The 27,959-nt window shown below is 39.3% G+C and overlaps 1 protein-coding gene and 2 non-coding genes across 3 annotated transcripts; 1 reads left to right on the top strand and 2 right to left on the bottom strand.

The window, feature by feature from the left end:
• Positions 1–22,316: 22,316 nt before the first annotated feature.
• On the bottom strand, positions 22,317–22,427 carry trnal-caa (transfer RNA leucine (anticodon CAA)). Its single transcript has 2 exons — positions 22,390–22,427; positions 22,317–22,362 (listed from the first exon to the last, which is right to left on the bottom strand). It is a non-coding gene; the product is annotated as a tRNA-Leu (tRNA).
• Positions 22,428–22,553: 126 nt separating this feature from the next.
• On the bottom strand, positions 22,554–22,663 carry trnal-caa (transfer RNA leucine (anticodon CAA)). The gene is made up of 2 exons: positions 22,626–22,663; positions 22,554–22,599 (listed from the first exon to the last, which is right to left on the bottom strand). It is a non-coding gene; the product is annotated as a tRNA-Leu (tRNA).
• Positions 22,664–22,880: 217 nt separating this feature from the next.
• On the top strand, positions 22,881–27,959 carry dhrs12 (dehydrogenase/reductase (SDR family) member 12). The gene is made up of 10 exons (XM_004081433.5): positions 22,881–23,063; positions 23,667–23,800; positions 23,950–24,032; positions 24,840–24,932; positions 25,023–25,104; positions 25,297–25,358; positions 25,449–25,553; positions 25,636–25,726; positions 26,211–26,348; positions 27,615–27,959. Exons 1-10 carry the CDS (start codon positions 23,008–23,010, stop codon positions 27,725–27,727), a joined length of 957 nt encoding a protein of 318 aa, XP_004081481.1. The 5' UTR covers positions 22,881–23,007; the 3' UTR covers positions 27,728–27,959.

Here is a 27,959-nt window from a genome sequence, read left to right as displayed (position 1 = left end):
AGCCAGGTGTAGGAGCAGTAGAGACGAGCCAGAGACGAGGTACACGGCCAGGTACAGGAGTATGGATGAGCCAACTGGAATCTGGATGCACTCCCCAGGAGGGAAGTGGGAAAGAGGGAGAGCACATGAATCGCACTGCACCAAACAGAGGCATGAAGAACTAAATGATAAGTAATGATCAAGAATAGAGGAGAGAAGGAGAGTAGAAATAGACGAGAAAGGAGGACAGAATCCCAACACTGCATCCCACATCTCAGAGACTAATTTCTATTTAACTACTGCCGCTTCTTCAGAAACTAAGCGACAGGTTTTTCTTTTTGGCTAAAAAAGGCGTCGTCATAATTAAAAGAGCACTGGGAACGCGTTGAAAATAGATTAAAAGAGTAGGAGGACGCTGGTTTTATGTCTCACATCAAGAATTTTAAACTGACAAAAGGGACAGAAGTTTAACTTTGTCCCAATTCATATCCCCCACTCCCCCTTGCCCCCCCTCACCCATCGGTGATTTGCCCACCCACAGTGGTCCACCTCGCAGCAGCCATCACCCAGACGAGGCTGAGTTCAAGAGTGAAAGCGCCACACTCTCATTTCCATTCTTTTTGTGCTGGATCTACACTAAAAACACCAAACCTGTGACCAAACACACAAACTCACATCCTTTACATTCACAGAGCACATACTGATGCCATGAAAGGACATTAAAGTGAAAAGAAGGTAAGTGTACGCACAGCTGGGCTGAAACGGTTTCAAATACAAAAATAGAAACTGCTATCAACTTTTCTGCCCATCACCTAGCCCGGTTAATTGTCTGACAGCTCTAGTTAAGCCTCGTCACAACTCAACATAAATATTTTACCTTCACCCATCAGGAAGGGATTTTTACGTCTCAAAAGCACAAATCAAAGAGGACAGATGAACAGTTTGTTCCTAAAAGTCTCTGAGTTATTCCTTCCATTTGTGAAAGTGCAGCTTCTACATGAAAACAACCCCGTTGCTTCAAAACCTCAAATGAACTGATTATGTTCAGAGGTCTTCTAAAAGTATTCATTAAAAAATCTGTTCTCCAGAGGCTGTTTTAAATTAAAACAATTTACAATTGTAAGATTTCACTCCTGTTTTTGAACAAGGATTATGACCTGTCAGGTCTCTCTTAACTTTTTGATGTTAAGATAACTGATGTAGGACACAAAATGCAGGAGACCAGGCGTAGTGGCAGAAACTGAGACATTTCAATAAATAAGAGTGGCAAAACAGGAACTGAAAGAGTAACAAAAGAGATGACCTGACAAGGAAAAATTGAAAACCAGACACTTAAATATGAAATGAAGACAGCTGTGGATAATTGACATCCTAAACTTGGTGTGACTGACAGAAGGAAGAAGAATATCACACAAAACAAGGAAATAAAATGGACAACGAGCACAATCCTCATATTTGACACGTAAATAATGCAAATGTTGTTCTGAGATGTCACTTTTAAAGTTACAGATCATTATTTATTCCTTTCATTGGAGTAAAAAAAAAAAACGCTCAATGTTCAGTCAACACAACTTCCAAAGCTGCATACATTGCAAGAATACACAAAATGCATTTACCCAAATAACAAAACCAAAAAAATGTGATCGGAAAACAGCAATTGTATTTTTACAACATCTCCAACCAATTTGCAGCAAATTTCTATCAGACATCATTTCTACACTGTTCCAACTTTTCTGACATTTTCAAGAGCCAACATGGTGATCTATTTTCAAAGCGTTCCCAGTGGTCTTTTGATCACAATTAGGCCATTTTTAACCAAAAATAAATAAATATATATATTTTTATAAGACATGGTTTCTGCAGGGCAGTAGTTCATTGTAAATTCGCCCATGAGTTGTGGGCGGGACTGTTGGCGTGGAGCAAACCCGCCCCTCCCTCCTCTCCCTGTTCCTAAGAACTTTTTGTTTACACACTCTCCCGCTAGCATTATTAACATTAACATTTACATCACGGCTGCAGCAAAAATGGTGAGAAATATTGGAGATATCTAGCTGTACAGTTTTGAGCCAGATGCCAGCTCACATGAGGAAAATGAAGACGCACACGGATCCAGTCGTCTACAAGTGGATCATCAGAATGGAGCTGAGCAGGGAGCTTGTGAATAAAGAAATACTCAGAAATGTTATCTTAAAATTCATTTTCTTAAACTATGTCATTCATCATCAGAAAAATGCCACAAGTACATGTTGAAACACCAAACACAGCATTTTCATATGAGTGGGTCTTCAAATGTTTGTGTTCTGAATATTTGTTGCAATGGGAAATATTTGTTTAACTGTTTATGACAAAGTTTTACAGCAACGACAGAAAAACAGTGAATGCGGATTCGCTGTGGCGACTCCTGACGGGCGAAGCTGAAAGGTGAACAACAACAACTTCAAAGTGGTACGAGGATCTTTTTTAAACTCTTTGCACTTCTATTATGTTTTGTTGAGGTGAACAGGGGTTCCATAATATTTTCTATGATCTTTTCATTATGCATTACAGGGGTTCTATTATATTTTCTATGTTATTGTTATTATGCATTTAATGGATTCTATATATGCATGTATATTGTAATGCAGAAATATGCTTGATTCTTGCCCTTAGTAGCAGATAATATGTGCTGAGGTCACCAGTAGGCCTGTTTTTGACTTTTGGTCTCTGTTTTCTTTCTGTACTGGAGTGTTTATGGAGCCACAACACCTGCAATGCAGACTAGACAAAAACACACCAGTCTAATGTCGTATTTTGCATGTTTTCAACTTCCCGTTACTGAATAATAAAAAAGCCTTTTTGCCTTGAGGACAGAGAGAGCGGACAGCCACAGAGCCTAACAGGTCGTGTTTCTCCACCTCTCCCCTTTTGCAAAAGGTTTGAAAATTCATGCAGACTCTTGTGTGTCTTTTCGTTTCCCAACTGCACATTTCATTTTTGGACGCCCTGAACCATCCGAATCTGCGAAGGCCGGACGGGATGCCAACAGTTTGTTCATTTTAGTAAGCCTGACTTGTTGAAAAAAGCTTTTGTACTTTCTCTATACATTCAGTCTATACGTTAATTGAATGACTCGTTTTGTCAGTATTATAATGGTTTGAAGTGTAATATTTCTACAATCGTAACTTCCTGTTAACTTCAGTTTTTCTACTTTAGCTTCCTAAAGCGCGTTTCCCACCAACTGAGCTGGTCTGACGAGAGGAAGTGTCTTACCCAAACATCATTGCCGCCCGCCTCTCTCCTATTGTTAGGAAACGTCTTACCTAAAGCCCCCAGACTGGCTCACACTTTCACAAACTTGTCTCTCCTGTCAACTTAATTTGCCTCAAACGAGTGGAAGGGACACGCCCTCCTCTAATGAGAACAAATCTCCCCCTTTTCTCTGTTCTGTCAATTTTCTTTTCCTTCCCGTGTTCCTTCCATCTCCTCGCCCTAACACCCCCACCCCCACCTCCACTCCCTCCATCCCCTTCAGCTTTTCTTCCTACCTTTTGATATTGTAGCCATCTCGCTCATGCCACCAATTAGTAACATAATAGACCAGCAGGCTGCTGATTGCTGAATGCTTCGCCCCCAGTCATCCGCTGCAGCCAAAGGGCCACAGGGCAGAGGCAGAGCCAGGCCAGGGGTGAAATGAAGCCTGAGAGATGTATTCTTAAAACAAAGAGATATTTAACAAATGTTGAACAGCTGACTCCCACTGCCAACATCACTGGACCTACTGACCTTACACAGGAGTTAAAGCATGTTTTAGGCTGTCCAAACTGGTAATGTGCTGGACAACGTGGACAATAAGAATCATTAGTGTCTGTTTGTCTGATGAGGCTGATTCTGTAGAGTAGAGCCTGAATTCAGCTTTTCTCTGCACTAAGAAGTGCTACATTTATTTTTCCACATGCTTTGAAGATACACCAATAAACACCTAAAGTCCTCCTTGAGTCCTATACACCAAGACAAGGTTCCAAGGAGGCTGGTTTTCCTTCATTTCAATTAGTTTTCTGCGCGTGATGCTGTTATTCTATGTCTGTTTCTTAATTTTTTGCATGTGGGCCCTTCATTTTGCTGTTGCTGAAAGTTACACTTATCATATTTTTAAATAGTCTTCCGTATTTATCATGAAACTCTGCCTTCATTTTGACATCTTTAAAGTTTAGTTAATTTCAGTTGAATCTGCACTTCAAAATATTTTTTGTTTGTTTCTGTCCAGCATATGAACACTCAGATTGGAGCTGAGTGCCACTTTTAATGGACATGTTTTGCTTTTGCCATCCACACTTCCAATTCTTTTTCTTTACATTTCCTTTCGTTTCATTCGTTTTCCCGTATGATGTTGAGGTGTGGGGATAACACATACAAAACAACATGAAACTCTGTTTGTCTTCCTCTTAAAAAGAAAAATCTCATATAGAGCCGACTAACTCACTGTTTAATGAATTGAAATCATAAAAACGTGAGACCTGATTGATTTTAAAATATTTCAAATTATGTTAAAAATAAACAATTAAAAGAGATTTTGAAGAATTAGGTCTGAGAGGATCAAATATGAAACCAGCTCTGGGAACAAATCCTAAACTCAAAATTCAAAAATAAAGGGTGGGATAATAAATAAACAAAAAGGAATCAGAAAGATTCATTGATATGCTTTGTTTTCTTCTGACCATAACTGATTGCATTTAGTGTTTTATTTTCTTGTAACTCTGTATAAACGCTGTTTGCATCAATTTAACTGAAAAAAGGGGTTCGTACTCTGAGTTGTTAATCCAAAGCCCTTTTTGAACTTTGCATGTTGTCATTCATTGTTAAACTTCGGTTTTAATTAGTTTGAAAGAAATGAATCAAAGAAAGTTGTTTTAAATGACTCAAAAAATTGAAACATCTAAAAATTGGTAAAGATTTTTTTAAATTTTCTAAAAGTCCAAACATTTTCACCAAGCCAATGATAATAATAATAGTCTATTTAAAAGGGAAAAGTGCAATTAAAAATTATTAAACTTGGTTAGGAAAAAGTCAGAATAGGCAAAAGGCTAGTAATATTTTTACATTTAGAAATAAAATAGGTTTAGTTTTGTGTTTTAGAATTAGAAGTTTAGTAGAAAATACTTTGTAAAATTGCGGGGGGGGGGGGGTTTCTAGTCAATATAACATTTAAACCATAGATTTGTATTTAGTGGTGTTTTGTTATTTTGCAGGAAAGACTTATTTTATATTGTGAAAATAATCGACAAAACAGTCGACAACAATACAAGTCTGGGTCTTATTTCTTCTGACAGGATCTTTCTCTATCAGGAACTGAAGGTTTTATTGTTCAAATGGTTTCTGTTCAGTTTGTTTAATGTAGGTTAATAACCAGAGCAGAACCAGGGCTTAACCAGACAAAAACACACCTCTGTGTGTCTGTTTAAAGGTCAGTTTCTGTCTGATCAGAATCTCGGTTTTACATTTCTCTGTCTCCCTTTGGCTTTAAATTCTTATTCCATTAAATGAACTCCATCCACAGCCTTTTTTTTAAATTAAGAAATCATATGACATTTCAAAAACCACAAAGCTGTTTGGGTGATTTTGGTTTTAACTAAAATCGTCTTAAACTTGTACAGCAGTACCCGTCTATAACGGCAGCCAGAGTGGTTGAAAAGAGGCCATTGTTGGTGATTAATTAATGAGCATTTGTTGTTCATGCTAAACTGGGATTAGCATATTCATAAGGGCAGACATCTTTCAGACAGCTTTGAGGGAATCCTGCAGGTCTGTTTTCTCACTGCCTTCTTGTTTGTGCGCATACACATAACCCCGTTTGTTGATTGCAGTCCTAGCCCATTAACTCCCATGATCCTCCGTGTCACAAACACCCCAAACGCAAGAGGGAAATACGGCGAGCAACAAGACACACACGGCCCCGTTTTCACACTTGAGAGAGCACGCCCTTCGGATTACATGCTAAATATGTCCGGGTTACAAACTGATTACCATGCCGTGTTATATCTTTATTTGCATACATAATAAACAATGAGCGACCATTCAAACATGTTGCGCTTGATGCCATTCAACCTCTTTCCCCAATCTAGCTCAAAAGAAGTGTTATCCCGCAATGACAAACATTTACAATAAAAATAAAATAAAATTCTTTCAATTGGTATTAAAGGCCACAAAGATGCAGAGGTTTCTTTTTTGTTTGTTTGAATTATTTATTCAGTCACAGTTTAAATGATTGTTTTTTTCATGCCTTGATTTCCATCAATGATCGTTGTACACATGGTAACACCTTTACAGCGTGACCTGCTGTGAACGTTGATGACACAACAGAATAATGGGTGGCCTTCTGTCATGTGATGTCCTCTCAAAATCTTGTTTTTAAGAGAGCGATTCATCCACTTTCTGTCTGCAACTTGTTACAGCATTTTCACTGCATTTTGTTTTTATTGTTTGAGTCTTGCTGAGGTTTTCCTTTTGTTTAAGGTGGACAGATTGTTAAAGTAAAATATGTCCAACACAAGAGGCCCTCAGCTCTCATCTGCCTGCCTAGCTGTTGGACAGGACAAGTTAAAAAAATAAAAAATAAAAAAAATAAGGTGGACAGATTAGATTTTTATAAACCATCTAAAGTTGAGGGTTGCTCCTCCAACTTAGCTTTTAGTGCCTTTGTTTTTTCCTTTCACTGCCTTTGCTTCAATGTTTTTGGGAGTCATCATTACACTCTATCCCCCCCTCACCTGACTGAGAAATACTCCACTGTACCTTTGTCACTGAGGATGTACTTAAAAAGTAATACATGTAACTCGTGTAATGCATTACAATTTCAGAGAACAGTGTAATGTAAGGGATTACTGTGGACAGCAATAATGAATCATCTGGAATATATTTTAGTTTGGAAGTAGTGCCTAAGTCACACGCACGGGGTTGACCTGCACGGGTGCGGTGGCTGTTTGGATTGTCCATGCCGATGGAGGGTCATAGAGGGGATTGGCCTCCTCTTAAGAGGAACGAAGGTGCGTCTTGACATTCCTTTGAGGCTCGTGCGGCCACCGTAAGGGACGCCATGAAAATGGAATGTACCATTGCTGTGGATGTGGGAAGTGTACAGTGAAGTATTTGTAAGAAAAATGTAAGTTACATGCACTTATGACATACAGGTGATGCTGTTGTACCGTGTTGTTGTCCTAACGCCACACTCACCTACTTCCCCCTTACTTCCCCTTAAATGGGCAATTCCATGCAAAAGTAGGGGTGGGATTATATAAACTCGCTTTTACCTACTCCTTTTCAAGCAATATAACTGATGATTGTTATTTTTTTTTGTGTATTATTCTCATTTGATTGCTTAAAATAAACCATTTCAAACAAAAAAAATCAAATCAAATAAAAAAAAGAGCTTTTAAGCTGTCTATAATGTTCATTCCCCATGGAAAGACATCCTAAAGCGGCATTTTGATCCGTTCACACATTTCTGAGTATTTTCTAAAAACCTGCAATCTAAAAAAACTCATATTTCATTTAAAAAATTGTTCTTTTCTGTGCCAAAATTAATATATTATCATATACATGGATATCGTTTACCATAAAGGGCTTAAGAACAGCATAATATAGACCCTTTAAATGTGTTTTCCTGTCGCCCACGCATTCCTGTTGGAAAAAAAATGTGCATTTTTACTCTGTGGGCTCACTGAACAATATTCAACCTCGATATTTAGTGCGAACCACCATGCATACCCCCACATCCAGAAGTTCTCTGATGACACAGCCATTGTTGGACGTGTGTCATAGGGGGATGATCTGGAATACAGGAGGGTGATCAAGGACTTTGTGGACTGGTTTGAACTCAATCACCTCCACATCAATGCCACTAAAACCATGGAGATGGTGGTGGACTTCCGAAAAAAGGCTTTTCAGTCTCCACCGGTGGTCATCCAGTGACTGGACATCGAGAGGGTGGATGTGTACAAGTACCTGGGTGTTCACATCAATAACAAACATGACTGGTCAGACAACACAAGGGTCCTGCACAAAACGGTTGAAGTTGCCTCCACCTCCTTAGGAGACTGAGGTCCTTTGGTGTGTTTGCAGGCCACTACTCAGGACCTTTTATGAAACTATAGTTGCATCAGCAACTTTCTATGTTGTGGTCTGCTGGAGTGGTGGGACAACAAACACAGACAAGAAGAAACTGGACAAGCTGGTCAAGAAGGTTACGTCTGTCCTGGGCTGTCCCCTGGACTCAGTGGACTCCGTAGGTGAGAGGAGGATGCTGACCAAGCTATCCAGCACCCCTCTCACCCTCTGTATGAGACGGTGAGGACCATGAGTGGCTCGTTCAGCCGCAGACTGCAAAAAGGAACGCTAAAGGAGGTCCTTTGTCCCAACAGCAGTTAGACTGTACAATAACACGTTATAGGACTACTGAAACTGCTGCTGTATTTACAGTAATTACTTATTTATATATGACGTGTACTTTTACCACCATTTTCCACCACTACCTTTGTCTTTCACTTGCCAGTTGTTTCCCAACTGTTATATTTCTTGTTCGGCTGCTGTAACAACTAAATTCCCCCCGGGGATAAATAAAGTCCTATCTTGTCTTGTCTTGTCTTGTTTTTCCTTTTCCTTTCTTTGTCACCTTCACATGCCCACTCATTTGATATGGTAACTGCTTCCAAAGGATTTTCCTGCAATTGAGCTAACGTTTTAATAACAAGTGGATTACACCGACTTTTTTCAGGGTCTTAAATCAATAACTTTTTGCATTGGAGCTTCATGGCATTATAATGGTAAACACACTCTGCAGATCTATACCCGGTCCTTAATGTGTAACAAAGCATCCATCCCGAGGAACCCCATGGTTTATTTTGATTATATGTTAGAACAGTTGTTGACGCATCAACTCCTGATCCTGTTCCAATGCTACAAGTCTGACTTTGCTTCAAATCCTAACAAAAAAAACATGTACATTTAATTTTTTTTTAAAGTTGTCTAACTTTAAAGCAAAGTGTTTCTTGGTCAACAGTTCAGCTCTCATCTCCACTGTGTCCTTCTCTCCTGACACGATTACTGTTGGATGTAGAGTCACTGTCAGTAGAAGGAGTTAAGGAGGATTTGCTAAATGTATTTTCTCACATTAGAGGTCATGGGACCATACAACATGACAATGGATCATAATAAGCCGCTTGCACAAACAGCATATGGGGTAATTTTTTATGGGACAATATTCCCATCCCTGCAGGGATGACATGTTTTATGGCACTGGAGGGGCATCTTTGATGACATTTCAACGCTGATTCCCTAATAAACAAAGAAAGAAAGCATGTGATGATTAGTGTTAGCATGTTCTTGCTGGGACAAAACCACCTTTTTTTCTTGGTCCCAATTGGCTAAATAACCGTGCTTGTTAATAATGTCATCTAACTTTGGCTTCCATCTTTGCCGTCTTTAGCCTCACGTGGACTCGCTCGAGTTGGAATTCACTTCTTGTACATGTGTGTACAATACCGCAGACACACAAACACACACGGGCAGACGGACACACTTCCAAACCCACCAACAAATTTGTTACTCGTGACATCACATTGTGTGTCAAAGCCGGACTGGCAGCGGTCTGCGGCTTCGTTAACTTCCCTCTTTAATGAGTGCTTTAATTGAGCTGTCTAGCAGGCCACCTGTCGGCTAGCAGCCTCATTACCATACTAATGGACGGGGATTGTTGCTGCTCTGACAGCTCGGGCTGGACACTCTTAACAGGAACTGAGGACGGGGAGGGCAGAGCAGGGCGGAAGGAGGGGAGTGAAGACCTCGCTGGAGGAGGCGGATTTGCAAAAGAGCAAATTAGATGTACTGAAATGGGCTCAGCCCATTTGAAAGAAAAGGACGGGAGGGGGGGGGGGGGGATACGTACTTTTTCTGATTTGGGGAAGTAAAAGTAAGAAGAAAGAAAAAAAAACTTTTAACAAGTTTAGCTCTGTGTTTCAGAACTCTGTTGTTATAATGCTTTAGGAACACTTCAGCGTGTCACAGTCTTGATCTTTCAATGTATTCCTGCATTATCTAGTCACCACACCGAGATCTAGTCAAAAACAGGCCCTAAGTTAAAACAAATGTATAATTTGAAGAAAAAAAATCTTTAAATGAGAAAAAGAAACTGCCAATTAGAAAAATCCTAGAGAATTTTTATTTTAAGAAAAAACATTTTAGTCACATGATTTCTGTTATTTAGTTTATTTTTTTTTTTACTTTCTTAAATAAATTGTTTTTATTTTTATTTTTAAAAAAGGGTGTTTTTACTTTCTCAAGATTCAGTTTTTGCCGTGTAAACCAGAAGAAGCTAGCAGTTGAACAAAACGTTTGGATTTGTCTGATCGTTTCTTTGATTTTGGGAACTACATTATTAATTTTTACAGAGTTAAAAAGAGTTTGATCAATTGTGTTGATAGCTTTTAATTGCAAAAAATTGGGTTTCATCACTTTCCTTTCCCTTTTGAGTTCTACTGCAGATTGTAGACTGTCTAAAAAAACAACAACACATGAATACTGTGTTGAACAAACTTCAAGCTCAGCTTTTGCATGCAGAAAACTAAATGAATGAAAACTGAACTGATTCAGATTGATTAAACACATTTAAATAAGTCCTTAGCTTTCAGTTATTATTACATTCATTTTTACACTATTGGATTAATATATGTATTTAATATATTTGATCATCATGTTGATATTGAGCCATTTGAGCAACTTTATATTTGACAAAATAAAGTCCACCTTAAACCATAAAAAACACCTTTTTTAGTTTGTTTAGTTAGGAATCCTTGTTATCATGCGTTGTGCTGCAGGGAAGCCCAGAGGACAACTTCCATGTCTGTGAGGGTTCTGTGTTGCTCGCTGCGCTGATGAACACTAATGTGACAGGAGAAAGCTGGCATGAGGTGATCTCTGCACAATGGAGGAAAAGGCACCATACTGGGCCCACTGCTTTGCTCTTTTGCAGGCCTGTGTAGCTGAGACATCTAGTTGGGTAAAAGTCAGCTTGAATAGGAGACGTTCAAGTCCTTAATGAAGTTCAATTGGAGTCAAAATTAGTCTTTAAAGTCTAATCTGATCAGCGTCAGGAGGTTTTAAGCCGTTTTTCTGTAAATCAAATATCGTAACTGGGAAGCAAAGCTTTTGCCGTTGCTGACGTTGAGCCTCACTGGTGTCCAACATTTGATTTGCCCCAAAGTCTAATTATCTTGCGTAATTTGTTTTGATTTAGAGATTCCAGGGACTCTGTTCCAAACAGCATGACAGCATAAAAAACACAGAAGGGACAGAAAGGCAGCAGAAAAACCAAATAAAAAGGAGGCCAAGGAGGGTGATTACAAGTGAAAGGTGGCCATGGCGATGATGGACAGACGGAGGTGAGGGGAGGGAGGCGGGGGGGAGTCCGGTCGTAGTTGAGCAGCAATATGCATTCAAGGATCCAGTGAATACGCCCCAACTCTGCACAATCTCATGCTAATGACGGCCACTATTTAATGTGTCAAATTCACAATTCCCTTCCTTCTCTCTTCTTTCTCTCCCCTCTGTGGGGCTAATTGCCCCGTCTCCTCCTTTTTAACTGAGCGGCTGTTGGTCTGAATTAAAGCCCATATTGTGCCGTGTGTGTCCAACCTGCAAGTCCAGAGAAGCACCGTATGCAAACACACACCCAGTCACGGACCACCTTGCACAGCTCTCAAGCCGTTTTTTTGGACAGAATCTTAAAGTAGAATGCATGTTAGGCTTTGTTTTTAAATTAAAAAACAAGCAACCAACCCATGGTGTCTTGAGGACTAAAAAATGTGATTTAAATGTCCAACTATACATCGGAAATAAACTGGGCTACATGGACACACATTTAAGCTGTCAATCAATAATACTTCACATACTTATGACACATTTTTCCTTTAAAAAACAGAAAAAGTAGCAAAAATTCAGCCAGTCTCTCATGTTTTTCAGCTTTTAAATGCAACATTTATGCTTTTAAAGCTTCTGGAATCATTAGTTTGGAATCCTTTGCACATCACTTGCATCATTGTTTGGCAAGACGATAATGCTTGTTTTCTGTATCAGTTACTTATAATTCTGAGTTGCTTGGGTCTGCTGGAGTCTGTTCTTGCATCATTCCAAACTATTTTACTGACTGATTTTAGACCATCAAGATGTTTTAGCAGGTTTTAAGTTTTGCTCTACACCTATCTAGCTTTAATCAAAATCAACACAATTTTGTCTCATTCAAGAGCTAGGATAATGAGGAAATTTTTATTCAAATGAGTCAAAACCATTTTTCTCTATATTCTTGACCATAGAAAAACGTGATTTAAGACACAAAAAACCTCTTTGTAATATTTTGTTTAATTTTAAGGATGTTATTTTAAGGGCCTATATCATGATAAATCAACTCCTAGAGCTTTTACCGATTTAATAATATTCGTTCCTCCCAAAAAACAACTTCAAAGTAGTGTTATAATCCATTCACACATCTTTAAGCATTCCTCTGAAACCCTGCGCTATGAGTAACAGCCCCTCCCGACCCACGAAAATGAGCGGGTTCTCACATTGTGATGTCACAAATTGAAGAACAGGAAGAGCCTTTTTTTTGTTTTAGATTCATTAAGATGGTCCAACCAGTACCAAGCTCATTTTCTCATTGTATTCACATTTTATTCTAAAATGAGTCATTTCTACTTATTACACTATTTTCTTTTTATCACCGTGATCAAAATAAACCACAAGTAGGTATATAAAACTCAAAAAATATAAACCATTTGCCTAGCACTTGCAGAAGAATACTTATTATTGAGGTGTAAAGGCCTGTTCACACCGGGACGAATTTCGCCGGCGATTTTCGCCGACGTTTAACGCCTCATGACTAAACAAAGGGCACCAATGTGAGTGTGCACACCGACGCGAAAAAACGCCACGCGTTAAAGCGTCAAAAAAAAAAAACGCCTCGGGTTCGTTTTTTTTTTTTGACGCGTCGCGTCGAAAACTACTCGACCAATGAGAATGGCGCTTTTGCTCACGTGTCTGGAGCTTCTGAAGTTACAGTAAAACACAACTTGGGGGCGCTCAAACACAAAACTGCCTTGCTGAGCACACATAGCAGCAAAGAAGATAGACGCCAAGTAGCGTCTACACAGCCGCGAAGCAATAATGACGGACATTCTAAAATATCCCCGAACCAAGAACCAGTTGGAGCTACTGATGCTTGAAATATTCATGTTTTCTTTGTTTGATTCTGACAAGCGTGTAAATACTTGCTCTCTTCTTCTGAGTGAAAAGCGACTTTAAGAAGCGTAAAGTTGCGCAGCGCCACCTTGTGTACAGGAGTATTTCTGTTTTACATTAAGCGCCATCTAATGTCAGGGAATGAAATTGCATGTTCACTCCACTCATCGTCAGCGAAAATCGCCTGGGTGTGAACACAAAAAACGTGGCGAAAAACGCTGGCGAATAACGCCTGGCGAATATTCGTCCCGGTGTGTACGGGCCTTTAGTTAGGTGACAGTTAGCTTTTTTTCACTTTTTAAAGGTTTGTGTGGATTTCCTTTTTTCTAGATTTTGGCATCTTATTATAAGATTTCTTGTCAAGTACAAATCACAGATAGTTTTACTACTTTGTATTGATTTTCTTCTTAAATTAGTGTTTTTGCCATATTTCCAGGCAACCCTGTTTGCAGTATGATTACCTGTCTATATTAGAGTGCCAACCAAACATTCTTGCTCCAAAATAAATGGCAAAAATATGAATCAAAATCATGAAAGTTTTCACTCAAACTCATCTTTACGACATGATATCAGTTTGCTGAATGAAATAGCATTATCATTACTCAGCTCCCAACAACTGCCTTTTCTCACTCAGGGATTTAGAGTTCTATAAATGAACAACTGGGAAGTTTTTTCCAGAAAAGTCACATTTTTTATTTGTTGTTCCTTAATTAAGCGAGTAAATCCTTTGGTGGACTCTTCTGCCCGGAGTTAGTGTTGGATTCCTGTCTTAAATATAACTTGAGATGTGAGGGCATCATGCATAGCAGTTGTTCAGTTTACTAAAAAACCTGGGTAAATGTATCAACCCCTAACATATCAATGTCTGTCAACAGCATCCTTGCATGCAGGATTAGTGTGAAGGTGTTTTTCATCCACACACACGGCTCAGTCTAACAGAGAGGTTTCATAACAGATACAAGTTTGAAAGATCCTTTCAATGTTTTCCAAGTATTTTTAAAGAGACACAACTGTGTAAGTTTTGTTGACAAAGAAATGAAGAAAATAGGATTCAATGAGTCTTTTTCCATGACCAAAACTAAATTAAAACCTAATATAAAGTCTAATTTAATGTCAATGATGCAATATAACTCAAACTTTAGTCGACGAATGAAAACAAGAGGAAAATGTTGGGGCAAGATTTAAATAGAGTGAAAATCCAATAAGAACTACAGTTGAGGAACACAACCAATCAAAAAAGTAAATGAAAATGTTAGGATGACACAAATGGTGAATAGATTCAATAAGAACCCCCCTTTTGTGGGTCCTTTGAGAGCAAATCTTGACTGTACGTACCATGGACTAGAAGTCGCTCCAGAGTATGTATGCCAAAATGCCAAAAAAAAAATGTTTAAAAAAGCACAATGAACAAAATAAAATAAAATCATATATAAGTTGCACTTTTGGGAGAAATTTATTTGACAAATACATGACCAAGAGTCAACATTTTATCTTAAAAGGCAAAAAATAATAATGGAAGAAATAACAATAACAGACTGAACAAACACACAACTTCACAAACAACTGTGCATATTAATACCGTAATACATTGATGTTTATTTAGCTTAATGAGACAGGAGGAATCCCGTATATTAGCACAATATGTGAACAGTTATTCAGATAACTACAGCATAAATATTGAATGGCGTATACTTATGTAGCGCTTTCCTACCTTCCTCAAAGCCCAAAGCGCTTTACAGTCAAACATGCAATCTTCCAATCAGAGGTCAACCGCCCTACCACTGCACCACGGGCGCCCAAGACCATGCTAACAAGTCAACTAAACTCTTTATATCACTTCAAATTGCTAAATCTCTTGAAATCTCCATCCTCTGTGTCGCTTTTGAGCAGTGCCGCAAAGCCGATGCTTCTTTTTCTGCGTTGTTGTCAGTAGCAAATACTAATACAAACACCTACAGTGCCCCCTGCTGGTTGTTGGAGGGAAAATCGCAGAAAAAGGTTTTTATAAATCACATTTTAAAAAATCACATATACTGTAAGTCATACATGAGTATACTGGGCAAAAGTACACGACTTAAACTTGTTTCGAAAAGCCCAACAATCACTTTAGAATATAGGAAAAAAAAAAAGTTAAACTTGACCTATAATATTTAGTCGACGAAAACTAGACTAAAGAATTCTGATGACTAAAATAAGTCTAATTCACACCGGACGCAATTCCAGCATCAAATTCGCGTCTGCAGCCTCTCTGAAATATTCCTCCATTTACTGCAGGAACTGCGCCTAGTTGTGACGCCTGTTTTGAATGTGACAACCATCTCAGTTTGAAGAATTTCTGTCTCGCATTATCCCAGAGGGGAAGGGGAAAAAAAACCTATGTGATCTTTTATTATTGTCTCAATGAAAGTAAGTCTGACACCATAAGCCCATGGATCCAATTAAGCCCACTAAGACAGCAGCTGCGGTGGCTCTCCTTCTGCCGGGCAGCCAACCACCCACGGGCCAGCAGTCATGACCCAGAGTCTGGACCCTGGGTGCTCAATCACTCACTATGCTGTATATCGGGCGGCTGGCTTTCGGAGCGAGCTCGGTCGCTCCAGCTCTGTGGGCCGTGTGCCAGGCTGTCCAGGGTGTATCCCGTCTTCGCCCAACAGAAACTGGGACAGTCTCCTCAAATCCTCGGCCCCAGCACGTTAAGAAAATGGACAAAAGTTCAGAACAAAAATACTTGCATCAAGTGACCATTTTAAAATTTTTTCAACTCGCTGATCGAGTCACTGAAGACGTCACATGCCGAAAGCTGAGTTCCTGATTGGTTGACGCAGCTTGCCGCATTCGCCGCTCGAATTGCGGCCAAAGTCCAAATGGCGCCGCAGGACCTCAAATCGCATCTGTGCATTGACTTGACATTGAAACTTGACGCCCCTGATGCGCAAATTGCTTCCAGTGTGCACGCAGCTTTGTTTAACCTTTATTTTATTTTACCTTTACTTTATTTTAACCTTTATTTTACCAGGAAGTCCCACTAAGATAAAATCTCCTTTTTTAAAGGGAGACCTTTTTCAAAAGCCTAAACTAAATCAGAACTTGCTGACAAAATTAACAATTTTATTATTTGTGTCTAACTTCTAAACTTGTTGGGGATGTCTCTGATTAAGCCAAAAGACACAAGTTTTATAGTCTTAGGTCCTGAAAACAGCAGATTCATTCAAATGTTTTGATTAAGCAAAAAGATTTTCCAAAATCTGTTATCCTTATGTTTATGCTTGACACTTGGAACTAAAATAACACTTATTGCAACAGAATCAGAAAAAACTTGATGCTTAATAAAAAAAAAGAACCATGGCTGTTGCAGCAAGTGTGTGGTCCTCGTGGTGATTGTCTGGCTGCCCTCTTTTGTGGCTGTTGGTGCGTGTGAAACCAGCATGTACCTCATGTTTCCTGCATGCCTCTCTCTTTCTGTGTCGTGCTCTTGACCTGACATTGCCACTGAGGCCTAATCCTCTGATCAGCATGCCAAGGGAGCGCATGGAGGCCTGACGAGGCTGGAGGGGACACGGCCCGAGGTGATGCCTGCCTCCAGCCACTCGGTTCAGCCACTTGTAGCTAAGCAAAGTAACTTCAGCTCATTGTTGACCAGGAGCTGGACGTCTGAGAGGGAGGTTCAGCCCTCCACCTCCATCTGCTCCTTGTCCTTTCTCCCATAATCTCTCGATAAAAAATAAAAAAAAGTTAGGGGGGAAAAAACTGTCAAAAAAAATACTTTTGTCTAGTTTATGTCACTTTTTTCTGGTCTGACATGTCAGGTTTGAGAGGGGGCGGACAAAGACGAGGGTGAATGGAGTGACTGGGGAGAGCAGAAGATTGAGGGGAGTTACTTGGCACACAAACAATTAGCACTTATCCCAGCATAGATTTCCGTGGCCCCAAATCCCCACATTTGTCCAGACAAATTGACTGGACCCCAGGTCTTGTTTGTCCAGCTCCGCAGGTCTGCTGGAGAGGGCTTGAGGACAGTGGGGAATGCCCTCTCCAGCAAATGCAGCTCATGGGAACAGATCTGGTGACGGGATCTGGTCACAAACAGTCTCCATATACAGTTCAAAACAGGTCAACATTTGATTTGATTTGATTTGAAAAGGTTTATTTCAAGCAATCAAATAAGAATAATACAGAAAAACAATACATTTATCAGTTATCCATTCATACAATGACGAATCAAACTTAGGATATTTAGACAAATTAATAAATATTGCTTGAAAGGGCGTGGAAGGAAGCGAACTTATATAATCCCACCCCTGTTCTACCGTAACCATTTTATCACATGATTCATCATGTAATAAAATCAGTCTCAGACAGAAAACCCCTAAAAATTTGATTTCTGTAACACTTTCAATTAAGACATTATTTATTTCAATTGAGAGCTCTTTATTGGCGTTGTAGTTACCAAAACCTGAAAAATCAATAAAGTACATGACAAAGATGAATTGCTTAAATTGTTTTGCAAATAAAAAATAACTTTTAGAAATCAACATGGCAAATGCAGATCAGTTATCCAAAATATATGCAGATTATGTTACTTATAAAAGTCATTGATAAGATCAAAAAATAATACTATGTCAGAAAAATAGAAATAAAACTGTTTCAAAAAATTTCACAGCAAAATTTTATCAAGTATCAAAAATTAAAATATCTTCAAAATAATGTTACATTAGGAAAAAATAATTAATCAATTTATCAATTTTTGGAGCAAGTGAAGTAATATCATTAGAAATCAATCAATTTAACCATTTTCAATAGTTTATTAATCATTTATTACGTTATTGTAATAAGCCGTTTTTCTGGCTTTAAACAGAGTTTATAGTTCTCTTCACTGTTATGTCTGCAGACATTAGATTAAGGTCCATATCCTTCTTCTTGATATCAGCTGCGCTGAAAGATGAGGTCAAGTATCTGCAGGTCAGAACTTTGCTGAGAATCAGGGTCACTTCTGACTTTTGGAGAAAATGATGAATCCAGGCGTCATATTTCTTGAAATTATTTGGCTCTTTGATTTATTACTGCATGTTGGTTCAGACGTCCGTGATCAAACACTTCCCAAAGTCCTTCATGGTGTTCACAACCAGAACTTTCAACTGAAATTCTAACATCAAAATGTAAATGAAATCATAAGGAATCAGATTGATTTTTTAGAGACTGACTCTTAAAATCCTGTTTTCTGTGTTCTTTTTCTCAGGATGGAGGACACGTATAAAGGATGTTAAGATCAAAATTGCATTTCTGAGTATTTCTTCATATTGCTTGTGGATCAGGAGCAGATGGAAAAATGCCGTTGGAAAAACGTTTGTGATGTAGAAGCTACAATTGGCAGGTCACAAGCTATCCGCTCCTTTCCATTCTGATGCATCCACTTTTTCTACACTGCAAAAACAGCCCCCTTAGAAATAAGCAATACATTCTTACCCCATCTTTAAATAAGCCCAAATAATTTCACATTGGGGTAAGAAAAATAGCCCATCAAGAATCATTATTTTAGGACAATATCTTAGTGACTAAGACATGTTTTCTCAAACCAAGGAGATTTTGCTTTTGAAAAACTTTCTTGATGAGATTATTTTTCAGAAATTAACACATTTTTTCTTGGGACAAGGATGATTTTACTTTCTTAAGATTCTGTATTTGCAGCATACCTGTCCTTCAACCTTCCTGTCCTAAATGCAAATCTTACCCATCACTTCCTTGTCCTCTGTGTTTCCCTCATCCGCATCACATACTGTAAGTCCAATTAACCTGCACACTCCAATTACCACTCTCTTCCCTCCAAAGAAACCCTTGATCTCCTCAGCCATCTCCCTCCAGAATTTCTCCTTTTCCTCCGGTGCATAACCACTGACAACATCACACCAACTTCCAGCTCACCACCCTACATCTGACACTCCCTTTTACCTCCAGAACCTTTTTTAGTTTTTGAGGAACCTCGCTCTTGGGGTCACTCCTTTTGTTACGGGGAGAGGAAGAGGGAGTACCCAGGCGCAGAGAGGAGAGGAGGCAGGAGGTTGCAGGGGAACGGGGCTTTAATAATAACAAATGACTACAAACCAAAATCCACTGCTTAGCAGGCTAGAAACTCGAAACTTGAAAATACACAACGCTCGAAACCAGGGAACAGCACAATATGGACCAGCACAGGAGGAAGGGAAAGACAAGACTTAAATATATACAAGGGAACAAGACACAGGTGGAAACACTCAGGACTGATGGGGAAAGGTAAAACTTGAGACAACAACAAAACAGGAAATGCTACAAAATAAAACAGGAAGTAGCTCAAACGGGCCCGAACATAAAACAACTAGAACATAAAGGCAAAGAACCTAAAACCGTGACACCTTTAGACTCACTCCTACTTCATTCCTCTTTTCATGCACATCTTTCCTCGTTTCATAATGTCGGACAACTCTCTAGTTTTCTCTGTCAAAGCTCCTATATCTCTTTTGCTGTCTTGTGGGGTCCAGATGACCCCACTCCCAACGTTAATGTGCCTTGGAGGCACATCTGGACCCCACAAGACAGTGCATTGAACCTTTTTTCTTCAATGATTTGTGATCTTCACTGCTGTCCAAGACATGAAATCCTTTCCACCTTTATCCACCTTTGTCAAGGGATAACACGTCAATGTAAGGGTGGGGTCATCTGGACCCCACAATATAGCAAAAGGGTTATTTAAAATTCCTGGTCTACACTTCTGCCTTTCCTTTTCTCTTTTTGACAAACACAGATTTCTTCTCTCCATATTTCTTTTACCTTTTGGTTTTTCGTTGCACCACCAACACTCTGCATTTACCCTGACTTTGGACCGGCACACAAAACACTGGCTTGTACTCTCTCATGGTTGCATCGTTGCATCTGTGTCATGCTGATGGTCTAAAAACGGAATGAAATCTGTCAAATAGTTATCCAAGGCCACAACTGAAAGGGACCTGAGTCGGAATTTGAAAAGTCATCATAGGACAGACACAAATCTTGGAAAAATACTATAACAGCATCCATGTCAACGGTGACTCAGGAAAAACATCCGTTTTAGTCCTGCTTGACCAGAGAGCAGCCTTGGATACTGTAGATCAGGGGTGTCAGACTCAGAACCTAGAGGGCCGGCATCCTGCTAAATTTTTCAGAGACCCTGCTGATTACCTGGATCAGGTGTGGTTTGCTAAAGAAAAGCTACAATGGCCGGTTAGTTGGAAAACATGTAGGACTGGAGTTTGACACATCTGCTGTGCCATGAACTCTTTCATGACAGGCAGATTAAGTGGGTGGGATTAGCAGGTACAGTCCAGGCACATCGTAACCCTAGCGTTCACAAATCTTATAAAGTTGCCATACCTGGTGGCATACCTCAGGGTTTGTATCTTGGACCTCTGCTCTTTGACCTGTACATGCTCCCTCAGGAAGACACAAAAATATTGATCAATATCATAATTAATTAACAATAGTCATTTTTCTGTAGTTCTGCCACCAAACCTCTGTGGTCCTTTAGACTTAGAACAAGAAGCCATGAACTAAGACCTATACAGGATGAAGTTGTGTTTATACAGCAATGCCGAACACAAACATCCGTGTTGCATCTTTAAATATCTGTCGTACTTGTGGCCTAACAGGACTTTTTTGTTTTTTTCAACCATATTTGCTCTTACATAAGATCTGGAAAGAAAATGTATCACCAGGTTCTTTCTTCTTTCTCTTTCGGCTTTCCCACAGCGAATCATCCTTTTCCACCTCACTCTATCATGAACATCTTCTACCCTAACATTAGCCAACTTCATGTCCTCTGTTAAGACATCCATATATCTCCTCTTTGGCCGTCCTCTTTCCCTCCTGCCAGGCAGCTCCATCTCCAACATCCTTCTACCAATATATCCACTATCCCTCCTCTGAACATGTCCAAACCATCTCAGTCTGGCTTCTCTGACTTTGTCGCTAACACAGGCAACATGAGCCGTCCCTCTGATGTACTCGTTCCTTATCCTGTCTAACCTGGTCACTCCTAAGGAGAACCTCAACATCTTCATCTCCGCTACCTCCATATCAGCCTATCACCAGGTTAAAATTTGGAATAAAATCAAGAGACAAGAAAGAAATTAGCATAACACCATGTTGTTTGCACCACGCATGTCGTGTGTTGTTTTTTTTCTGCAGTTATTCCTCTCCTCTGCCACTTTGTGGATGCTCAAGATATAGAATTACATCCTCCTGACAGAATAGTACTGTTTGTTGTTTTTTCTCACCTATAACCACAGATTTGGGACTTTGTCTGAATAAAAGTTAAAATGAGTAGCTACGTAATAATAACTAGTAACAAAAATTTGCATTGAGGTTCATTTAGTTTGAAACTTGCTGTACAGCATTTATTCAATTCAAATAAAATGGATTATAATTAGTATCATAAGGTGAATATTTTCCTTTTTTCAATGAAAGCTGCAACATTTTCTGTCTTTAAATAGTACTAAAGTTTACATTTTATTTTATCTACCTCTGTAGCTGCCTTTTAGAGTTTAAATAAGTGGCTTTTGGCCTCTTGATCCTTTGTTTTTTAAACCATTGTTAACTTTTTCTCAAACTCCATTGTCGATCAGACACTGATGGGAGTACTCACACTCCCTCTGCTGGCGGGAGAGAAAATTACAACCTCAAACCGATGTGTTCCAGTCTTCCACAACTGAAATCATTTTTACAAAAACAAAAATATAAAAGAAAATAAAGTATTTTCACTTTGTTAAAACCTTAGTCGTTTATTATTGTTTTTTTTGTATCTAAAAATGTGAAGGAAAATAGTGACAATTATTGTTGACCTTGTTTTGGGTCTATGAATCAATGTGTTTAATTTGACTTAATCTGAAATACTTCTTTTGCCATAAAAATAAATTTCCCCTCGTAGGATAAATTTAATAGCGCATTGTTGTCACTGTTAGGATTTCTTATGAAAACAATGCCCGTGTCATGCAAACTTTTTAACATATATCCTTTTAACAAGGACAACCGAGAGGGGGAAACAAAAGGTATTCCCCAATACGTAAAACATGTGTCAGGAGTGGGATTCGAACCCACGCCTCCACTCGGAGACCAGAAGTCCCAACTAATGGGAAGAAGTGACATCTTGAGTCTGGCGCCTTGGACCGCTCGGCCACCCTGACTACCTCCACGGCCGTTAAAGGATGTAAAATACTATCAATTATCGCATCCAGAGACGGAAAGAAAGTAATTGTGAAATTACAAAACGTAGTGTGCAGTTTTTAAAAAAAAGAAATTCCAAAAGTTATTGTCAGAAGTGGGATTCGAACCCACGCCTCCATTCGGAGACCAGAAGTCCCACTGTGGTAGGAAGGTTGTACCTTGAGTCTGGCGCCTTAGACCACTCGGCCATCCTGACAACTTATGATGTATCAAGAGAGAACTCTGTATATAAACACATACATGCTACAGTCGTTAGTTCGATTTTTCATTTTGTGTAGAATTTTGGTTTCCTTTATGAAGCTTTTAATTTAAACAACAACGTTACTAATAAAATACTTATACTTATCCACTTCAGGTAACAAGGATGTCCTCCAGGGGCGCTGTAGTCTTGTTATGAAATCTACTTCCGGTGAGCGCCCACGTGACTCCACCCACATGCCCGAGTTGCTCTTATGAAACCAAAACACGGCTTTTAAACGCTCCTCTGGACACTGTTGCATTTTCACAATTATTTTCCTTCCTTCAAGCAAATAACCCAACATGTCCATTTACAGGAACGCCGTTTGGTTCATGAAAGGACTCCAGGAGTATACGAAGTAAGTGCAGATAACTATTTGAATCATCATGATGGTGGGCTTTTTAAAAATGTTTTTCTCGGTTTTCTGCTTTTGCGTAACATTAACAAGCCTTTCTTGTGTAACATTAACAGACTTCTTTAGACAACTCCCAAGATTGAATAAGTGTGGTTAAGCAACCTTTCAATGAATGATTGTTACTCACACAATCGCTTTTTGTGTTACTTTTATGCCTTTTTGAGCAAAATTGGAAAATAAAAATATTATTTTAATAAAAAGTATCCAGAAGAGCTGTGATTGGTGATCCCCCCCCCCCCCCCCCCCCAAAAAAAAAATCACACTCCAGTTAATTGTTTTAGTAATTATAGTTCACAAACAGCAGCTTTAAAATGTATTATTCTTAAAATTATATACTTATAACTTTAAGAAACACTACTTTGGTATCATGATATGTGTACTTGTACACATGTCTTTACGTCTAAAGCACATTTTATTATTAAATAACACCTTCTGTCGTGCTGTGAGAGTCACATATTTGGAGAAAAGTAAGAAAGTGTCCGATCCCCTCCTCTGTGAATCATTCATGAGAAGCCTGCATGATGGCATTCTTTGTCATTCTAACAGGAGTGGCTACGAAGCTGCAGCAAAGCATTTTGTCCCAAATGACCTGGATGTTAACCTGACTGGGAGGTCCTTCATGGTCACAGGAGCTAACAGTGGGATAGGAAAAGCTGCAGCGCAGGAAATTGCTGCCAGAGGTTAGTTTTGGACAGAACTACAGCTTTTGTGTGCTTGTTTGGTGTGTCTTCTAGCCAGAGGAGACATTTGGACCACGCAGTCATGTGCCGGTGTTTATAGATTTACCGCTGACTCCGTCACTGAGCAGTTTTTGTTTTTGGGTGTGCAGGGGGGACTGTGCACATGGTGTGTCGAAATAAAGGACGAGCAGAAGCTGCCAAAGAGGAAATTGTGGAGCGGAGTAAAAATGAGGTGAGGGGGGTTTAGTGCGTTTCTGCCTCTTCACAAACATAAATGCACATTTGAACTGGAACTGATGATGCCGTCCATCCAAGGCAGCTCTGTAATTGTCATGAAAGCTTTATCTTCTTTGTTTAGCATCAAATAAATGTCATTCTTCTGGGTTTTTTTTTTTTCTTGTGCCTGGAGAGCCAATTATTGATTCCTCAGGTCAGGACATAGTTTCTGCAAAGTGGCAGTAGTCCATTCCAAATTTGCCTCAAAGTTGTGGGCGGGACCGGTGGCGCAAAGCAATGCCGCCACCTCTTCCCCTCGCCATTGCTGAGAGCTTGGAGCATGGAGCTTGTGGCCTGCTTACGTCACAAATAAGCGCTTTTTCAAACGCATTTCTTCGGCTGGTCTTGATTTGCCACAAGTTGAATAGAGAAATGTTCAGAAGTTCAATTTCAAGCTTGATTATCTTTAATCATCAGAAAAATGCCGCAAAAACATGTTAAAACCCCCGGATTTACATTAGAGTGGGTGTTTATGAAATGCCCATAGATTACAATGAACTTTAACCTTTAAAAAATGAACTGTTTTAAGAATTATTTGTTAAATGTGTCTTTACCATTCTTATGATATTTTACATATCTTTCTGGATCACCGATTAATTAATCTTAAATAACTCTTCCTTGAAGGAGATAGAAGTATTTGTTGCCCCAAAAAGACAGAAAACAGTTACGTCAAAGCATTAGATGCAAAAAAGATGTTTTAACAAAGTATAAATCTGTAAATATTGGAATTCAAAATGAATGCATCTTATTTTTCTGTTTCCAGAATGTTCATGTTCACATTGTTGACATGTCCAGTGCCAAACAAGTGTGGGAGTTTGCACAGAACTTCTCACAGAACAACAAAATCCATGTGCTGGTTAGTGTGCAAATCTCCATTTGGTCATATCTGGTACTTCCAAACGCTGTGCATATCTCTTCAACCATGCTTCCTGTGTGTGTGCTGTAGATCAATAACGCTGGATGCATGGTCAACCAGAGGGAGCTTACGGACGAGGGTTTAGAGAAAAACTTTGCCACAAACACCCTTGGTGAGAAGAAATCTCTGATGTCTGAGAAGCCGTTTGCTTAAAGAAATACTCAGAAATGCCATTTTAAGCTTAATTTTCTTCATTTCTGTCCTCCATAATGAGAAAATCGACAGAAGAACTTGTTTAAACCCAATTTTTAAATCTTAATTAGACATGTTTTGATCTGAAACTTTTGCTTTTCTTTTCTCCTAGGCACATACATCCTCACCACTGCACTCATTCCTTCGCTGAAGCAAGTCGAAGACCCAAGAGTGGTGGGTGTTCCTGCAAAGTCAGAGTGTAGCAAACGTGAGATGTGCAAACCAAAAATCTGCTGGTTTTTTTTTTTTCTTTCCTTTGTCCAGATCACGGTGTCCTCAGGTGGCATGCTCACTCAGAAGCTGAACGTGGACGACCTCCAGTTTGAGAAGGGCGCTTTTGACGGCACCATGGCTTACGCTCAGAATAAAGTACGAGACGCTCAAACAATGCAGCCCAGCGCAGAGTTCCACACCTGAGAGTTTGTATTTGAAACCTGTGTTTGTGTGGCAGAGGCAGCAGGTGGTTCTGACGGACAAATGGGCCGCTCAGCACAAAGACATCCACTTCTCCTCCATGCACCCCGGTTGGGCTGACACACCAGGTAACGCCAGACAAATGGCCGTCACGTTTGGCTTATTTTGCCCAAATGTGGCGTAATCCACCGTACTGCACGTTGTTATTTTTATGTTGTTGCCCAAAAGTCTTTCCCCATAACATGAGTGTTACAGCATTCTACAGTATTGATGGAAACATTAGAAAATGCAATAATCTACACTGAAATCTATATATCTCCTTTTGTGTGTTTGTAGGATTCTTAGACATAAGAGAATTTTAAAAATTGTTTTATAGTTATAGCTTAACTTTATACATTTAAAATTGAGAATCTTTTACATTACTGAATGATTTTATTTCCAGTCATCATTCATCTTTTTTTTTTTTTTTTTTTTACCCTTAATGGAATATTGTTATTTAGAGTTGGAGTAATTCATTAATACTAATTATTTTAATTTTAGCCTCTAAAAACAGAAACTGAGTATTTATGCAGGTCTGCATTGGACAGTGAATTGAGCTTGTTGTCCTTGTAGCGGTCCAGTCCTCCATGCCTTCCTTTCATGCTAAGATGCAATCAAAGCTGAGGACGGAGGCCATGGGCGCCGACACGGTGGTGTGGCTCGCCGTTTCCGCTGCCGCCATCAAACAACCAAGTGGCCTCTTCTTCCAAGGTCAGAAGCTGCTTTCCGCCACCAGTAATGCATTTCATCAGGAACTAAAACTGTTAAAAAGAAAAAAAACATAGGCTCTGTAGTTATGAAGTTTCCCGAAGGGCAGTGATAAACTCTGATGTAGCATTAGAAAAATGAGCAAGTCGAGTTTGAAAGGGTTTATAGAAGACATCCCTCTTCATTTACAGTTTAACAGTCTTCTGGTACACTGTTGAGGTTTACATGAACACCACGCTTGATTAAAAAGCAGTCTGGAACTGAATCCTTCTTCAGAAAAGGCTGAGCACCTCTGAAGTTGGTGCGTTTTTTAAATGATGTGTCATTGAAGGCTTGGGAAGCTCAAAAGTAGAGCTGGGTTTAATTTACAAGATGCCACATGGATTCATAAAATCTATGGATTGCTTTTGCTTTAAAGATCCGCTCCCAAATCATCTTTTGATCAATTTGAAAAGTGTTCCCGGTGGTCTTTTCATAATGATTATGTTGTTTTTAGCCCTTGGGCATAGCTTCTGCACTGCGGCAGTAGTTCATTTGAAATTTGCCTCTGAGTTGTGGGTGGTGCTAACGCTGCGTTGTAAGCAAGCCCCCATTTCCCAACATCCATCTGTTTACACGCCCTCCCGCTAGCTTACAGCCCTGAGCAATATTGGAGCGATCCAGCTGGACAGTCTTGAGCCAGATGAGGAAAACAGACGAATCTATTTATCTGCAAATGAATGCATCAAAATGAAGTGGAGCAGGGAGTTTATGGCCCAGTGTATTTAAACATATTTGCTCTTTTTTTTTCTTCCTGCATTTATAAACTCACAAGGATTTGAATAAAGAAATGCGTAGGCATGCAATTTTTACATTCATTTTCTTAATAATTGTCCTCCATTATCAGAAAAATGCCACAGGAGCATGTTAAAAACACTATTTTCTTTAGAGTGGATCTTTAAACGCATCACTCAGGGCAGGAAACCATTATTTTTATTGTTATGACTAACAGTTTTTCTAGTTTTATATAAACCAACAAGCAAAATAGATTTTACAATTCAAATTTGCCAAATTAAAAAGGATTAAATCAAGTAAAATCAAAAATGGAGTCTAATCATAAATCTAGCAGTAGTACCCGACCTTACTGATCAGGCAGAACTATATTACCTAGATTTTGACTAGTACTGCCAAACAGGAGCTCAGCACGTCTACGTAGGAATGTGTTTTGGTTTCTGACAAACGTTCTGAAGGTGGAGGATGCTCACTGTTCAAAACCTCTTGTTCTTTCAGACCGCAAACCCGTGCCGACACATCTACCCCTCGCCTGGTCCCGCCCCTCAGCACAGGACGAGGACCAACTTCTGGCAGCACTGCAGGAACTGGCCCTTAAGTTTAAGCCTTAAAATCGTTCTTCCTGTAATGAAGCACTCCTCAATGATGTATACATGTTTACATTATCTGAAAATGTCGACTTTTTTCAACAACATAATGTGACTGAAACCTGAAGGAAACATTTAAACACTAATCAAGACTCTGGACCATTTTTTTCTGCAAATCACTAAAGACTAAAGGTGTATATGTATTTTTTTTTCTTGTAAAATGAAAATAATAATTAAATGGCAGCATTTCCTAACA

Source organism: Oryzias latipes, chromosome 21, assembly GCF_053564925.1.
Source record: "Oryzias latipes strain Hd-rR chromosome 21, Olatipes_Hd-rR_3.1".
Taxonomy (NCBI): Eukaryota; Metazoa; Chordata; class Actinopteri; order Beloniformes; family Adrianichthyidae; genus Oryzias; species Oryzias latipes.
Note: the sequence above shows the minus strand (reverse complement) of the source record. Positions and strands in the feature narration are given on the sequence as shown.

Excerpts from the sequence above, each read along its gene's own strand:
- dhrs12 (XM_004081433.5), top strand. The coding sequence starts at position 23,008 with ATGTCCATTTACAGGAACGCCGTTTGGTTCATGAAAGGACTCCAGGAG. Across the intron at positions 25,554-25,635 it reads TGGCTTACGCTCAGAATAAA|AGGCAGCAGGTGGTTCTGAC; the intron begins GTACGAGACGCT and ends TTTGTGTGGCAG. Across the intron at positions 25,727-26,210 it reads CGGTTGGGCTGACACACCAG|CGGTCCAGTCCTCCATGCCT; the intron begins GTAACGCCAGAC and ends TTGTCCTTGTAG.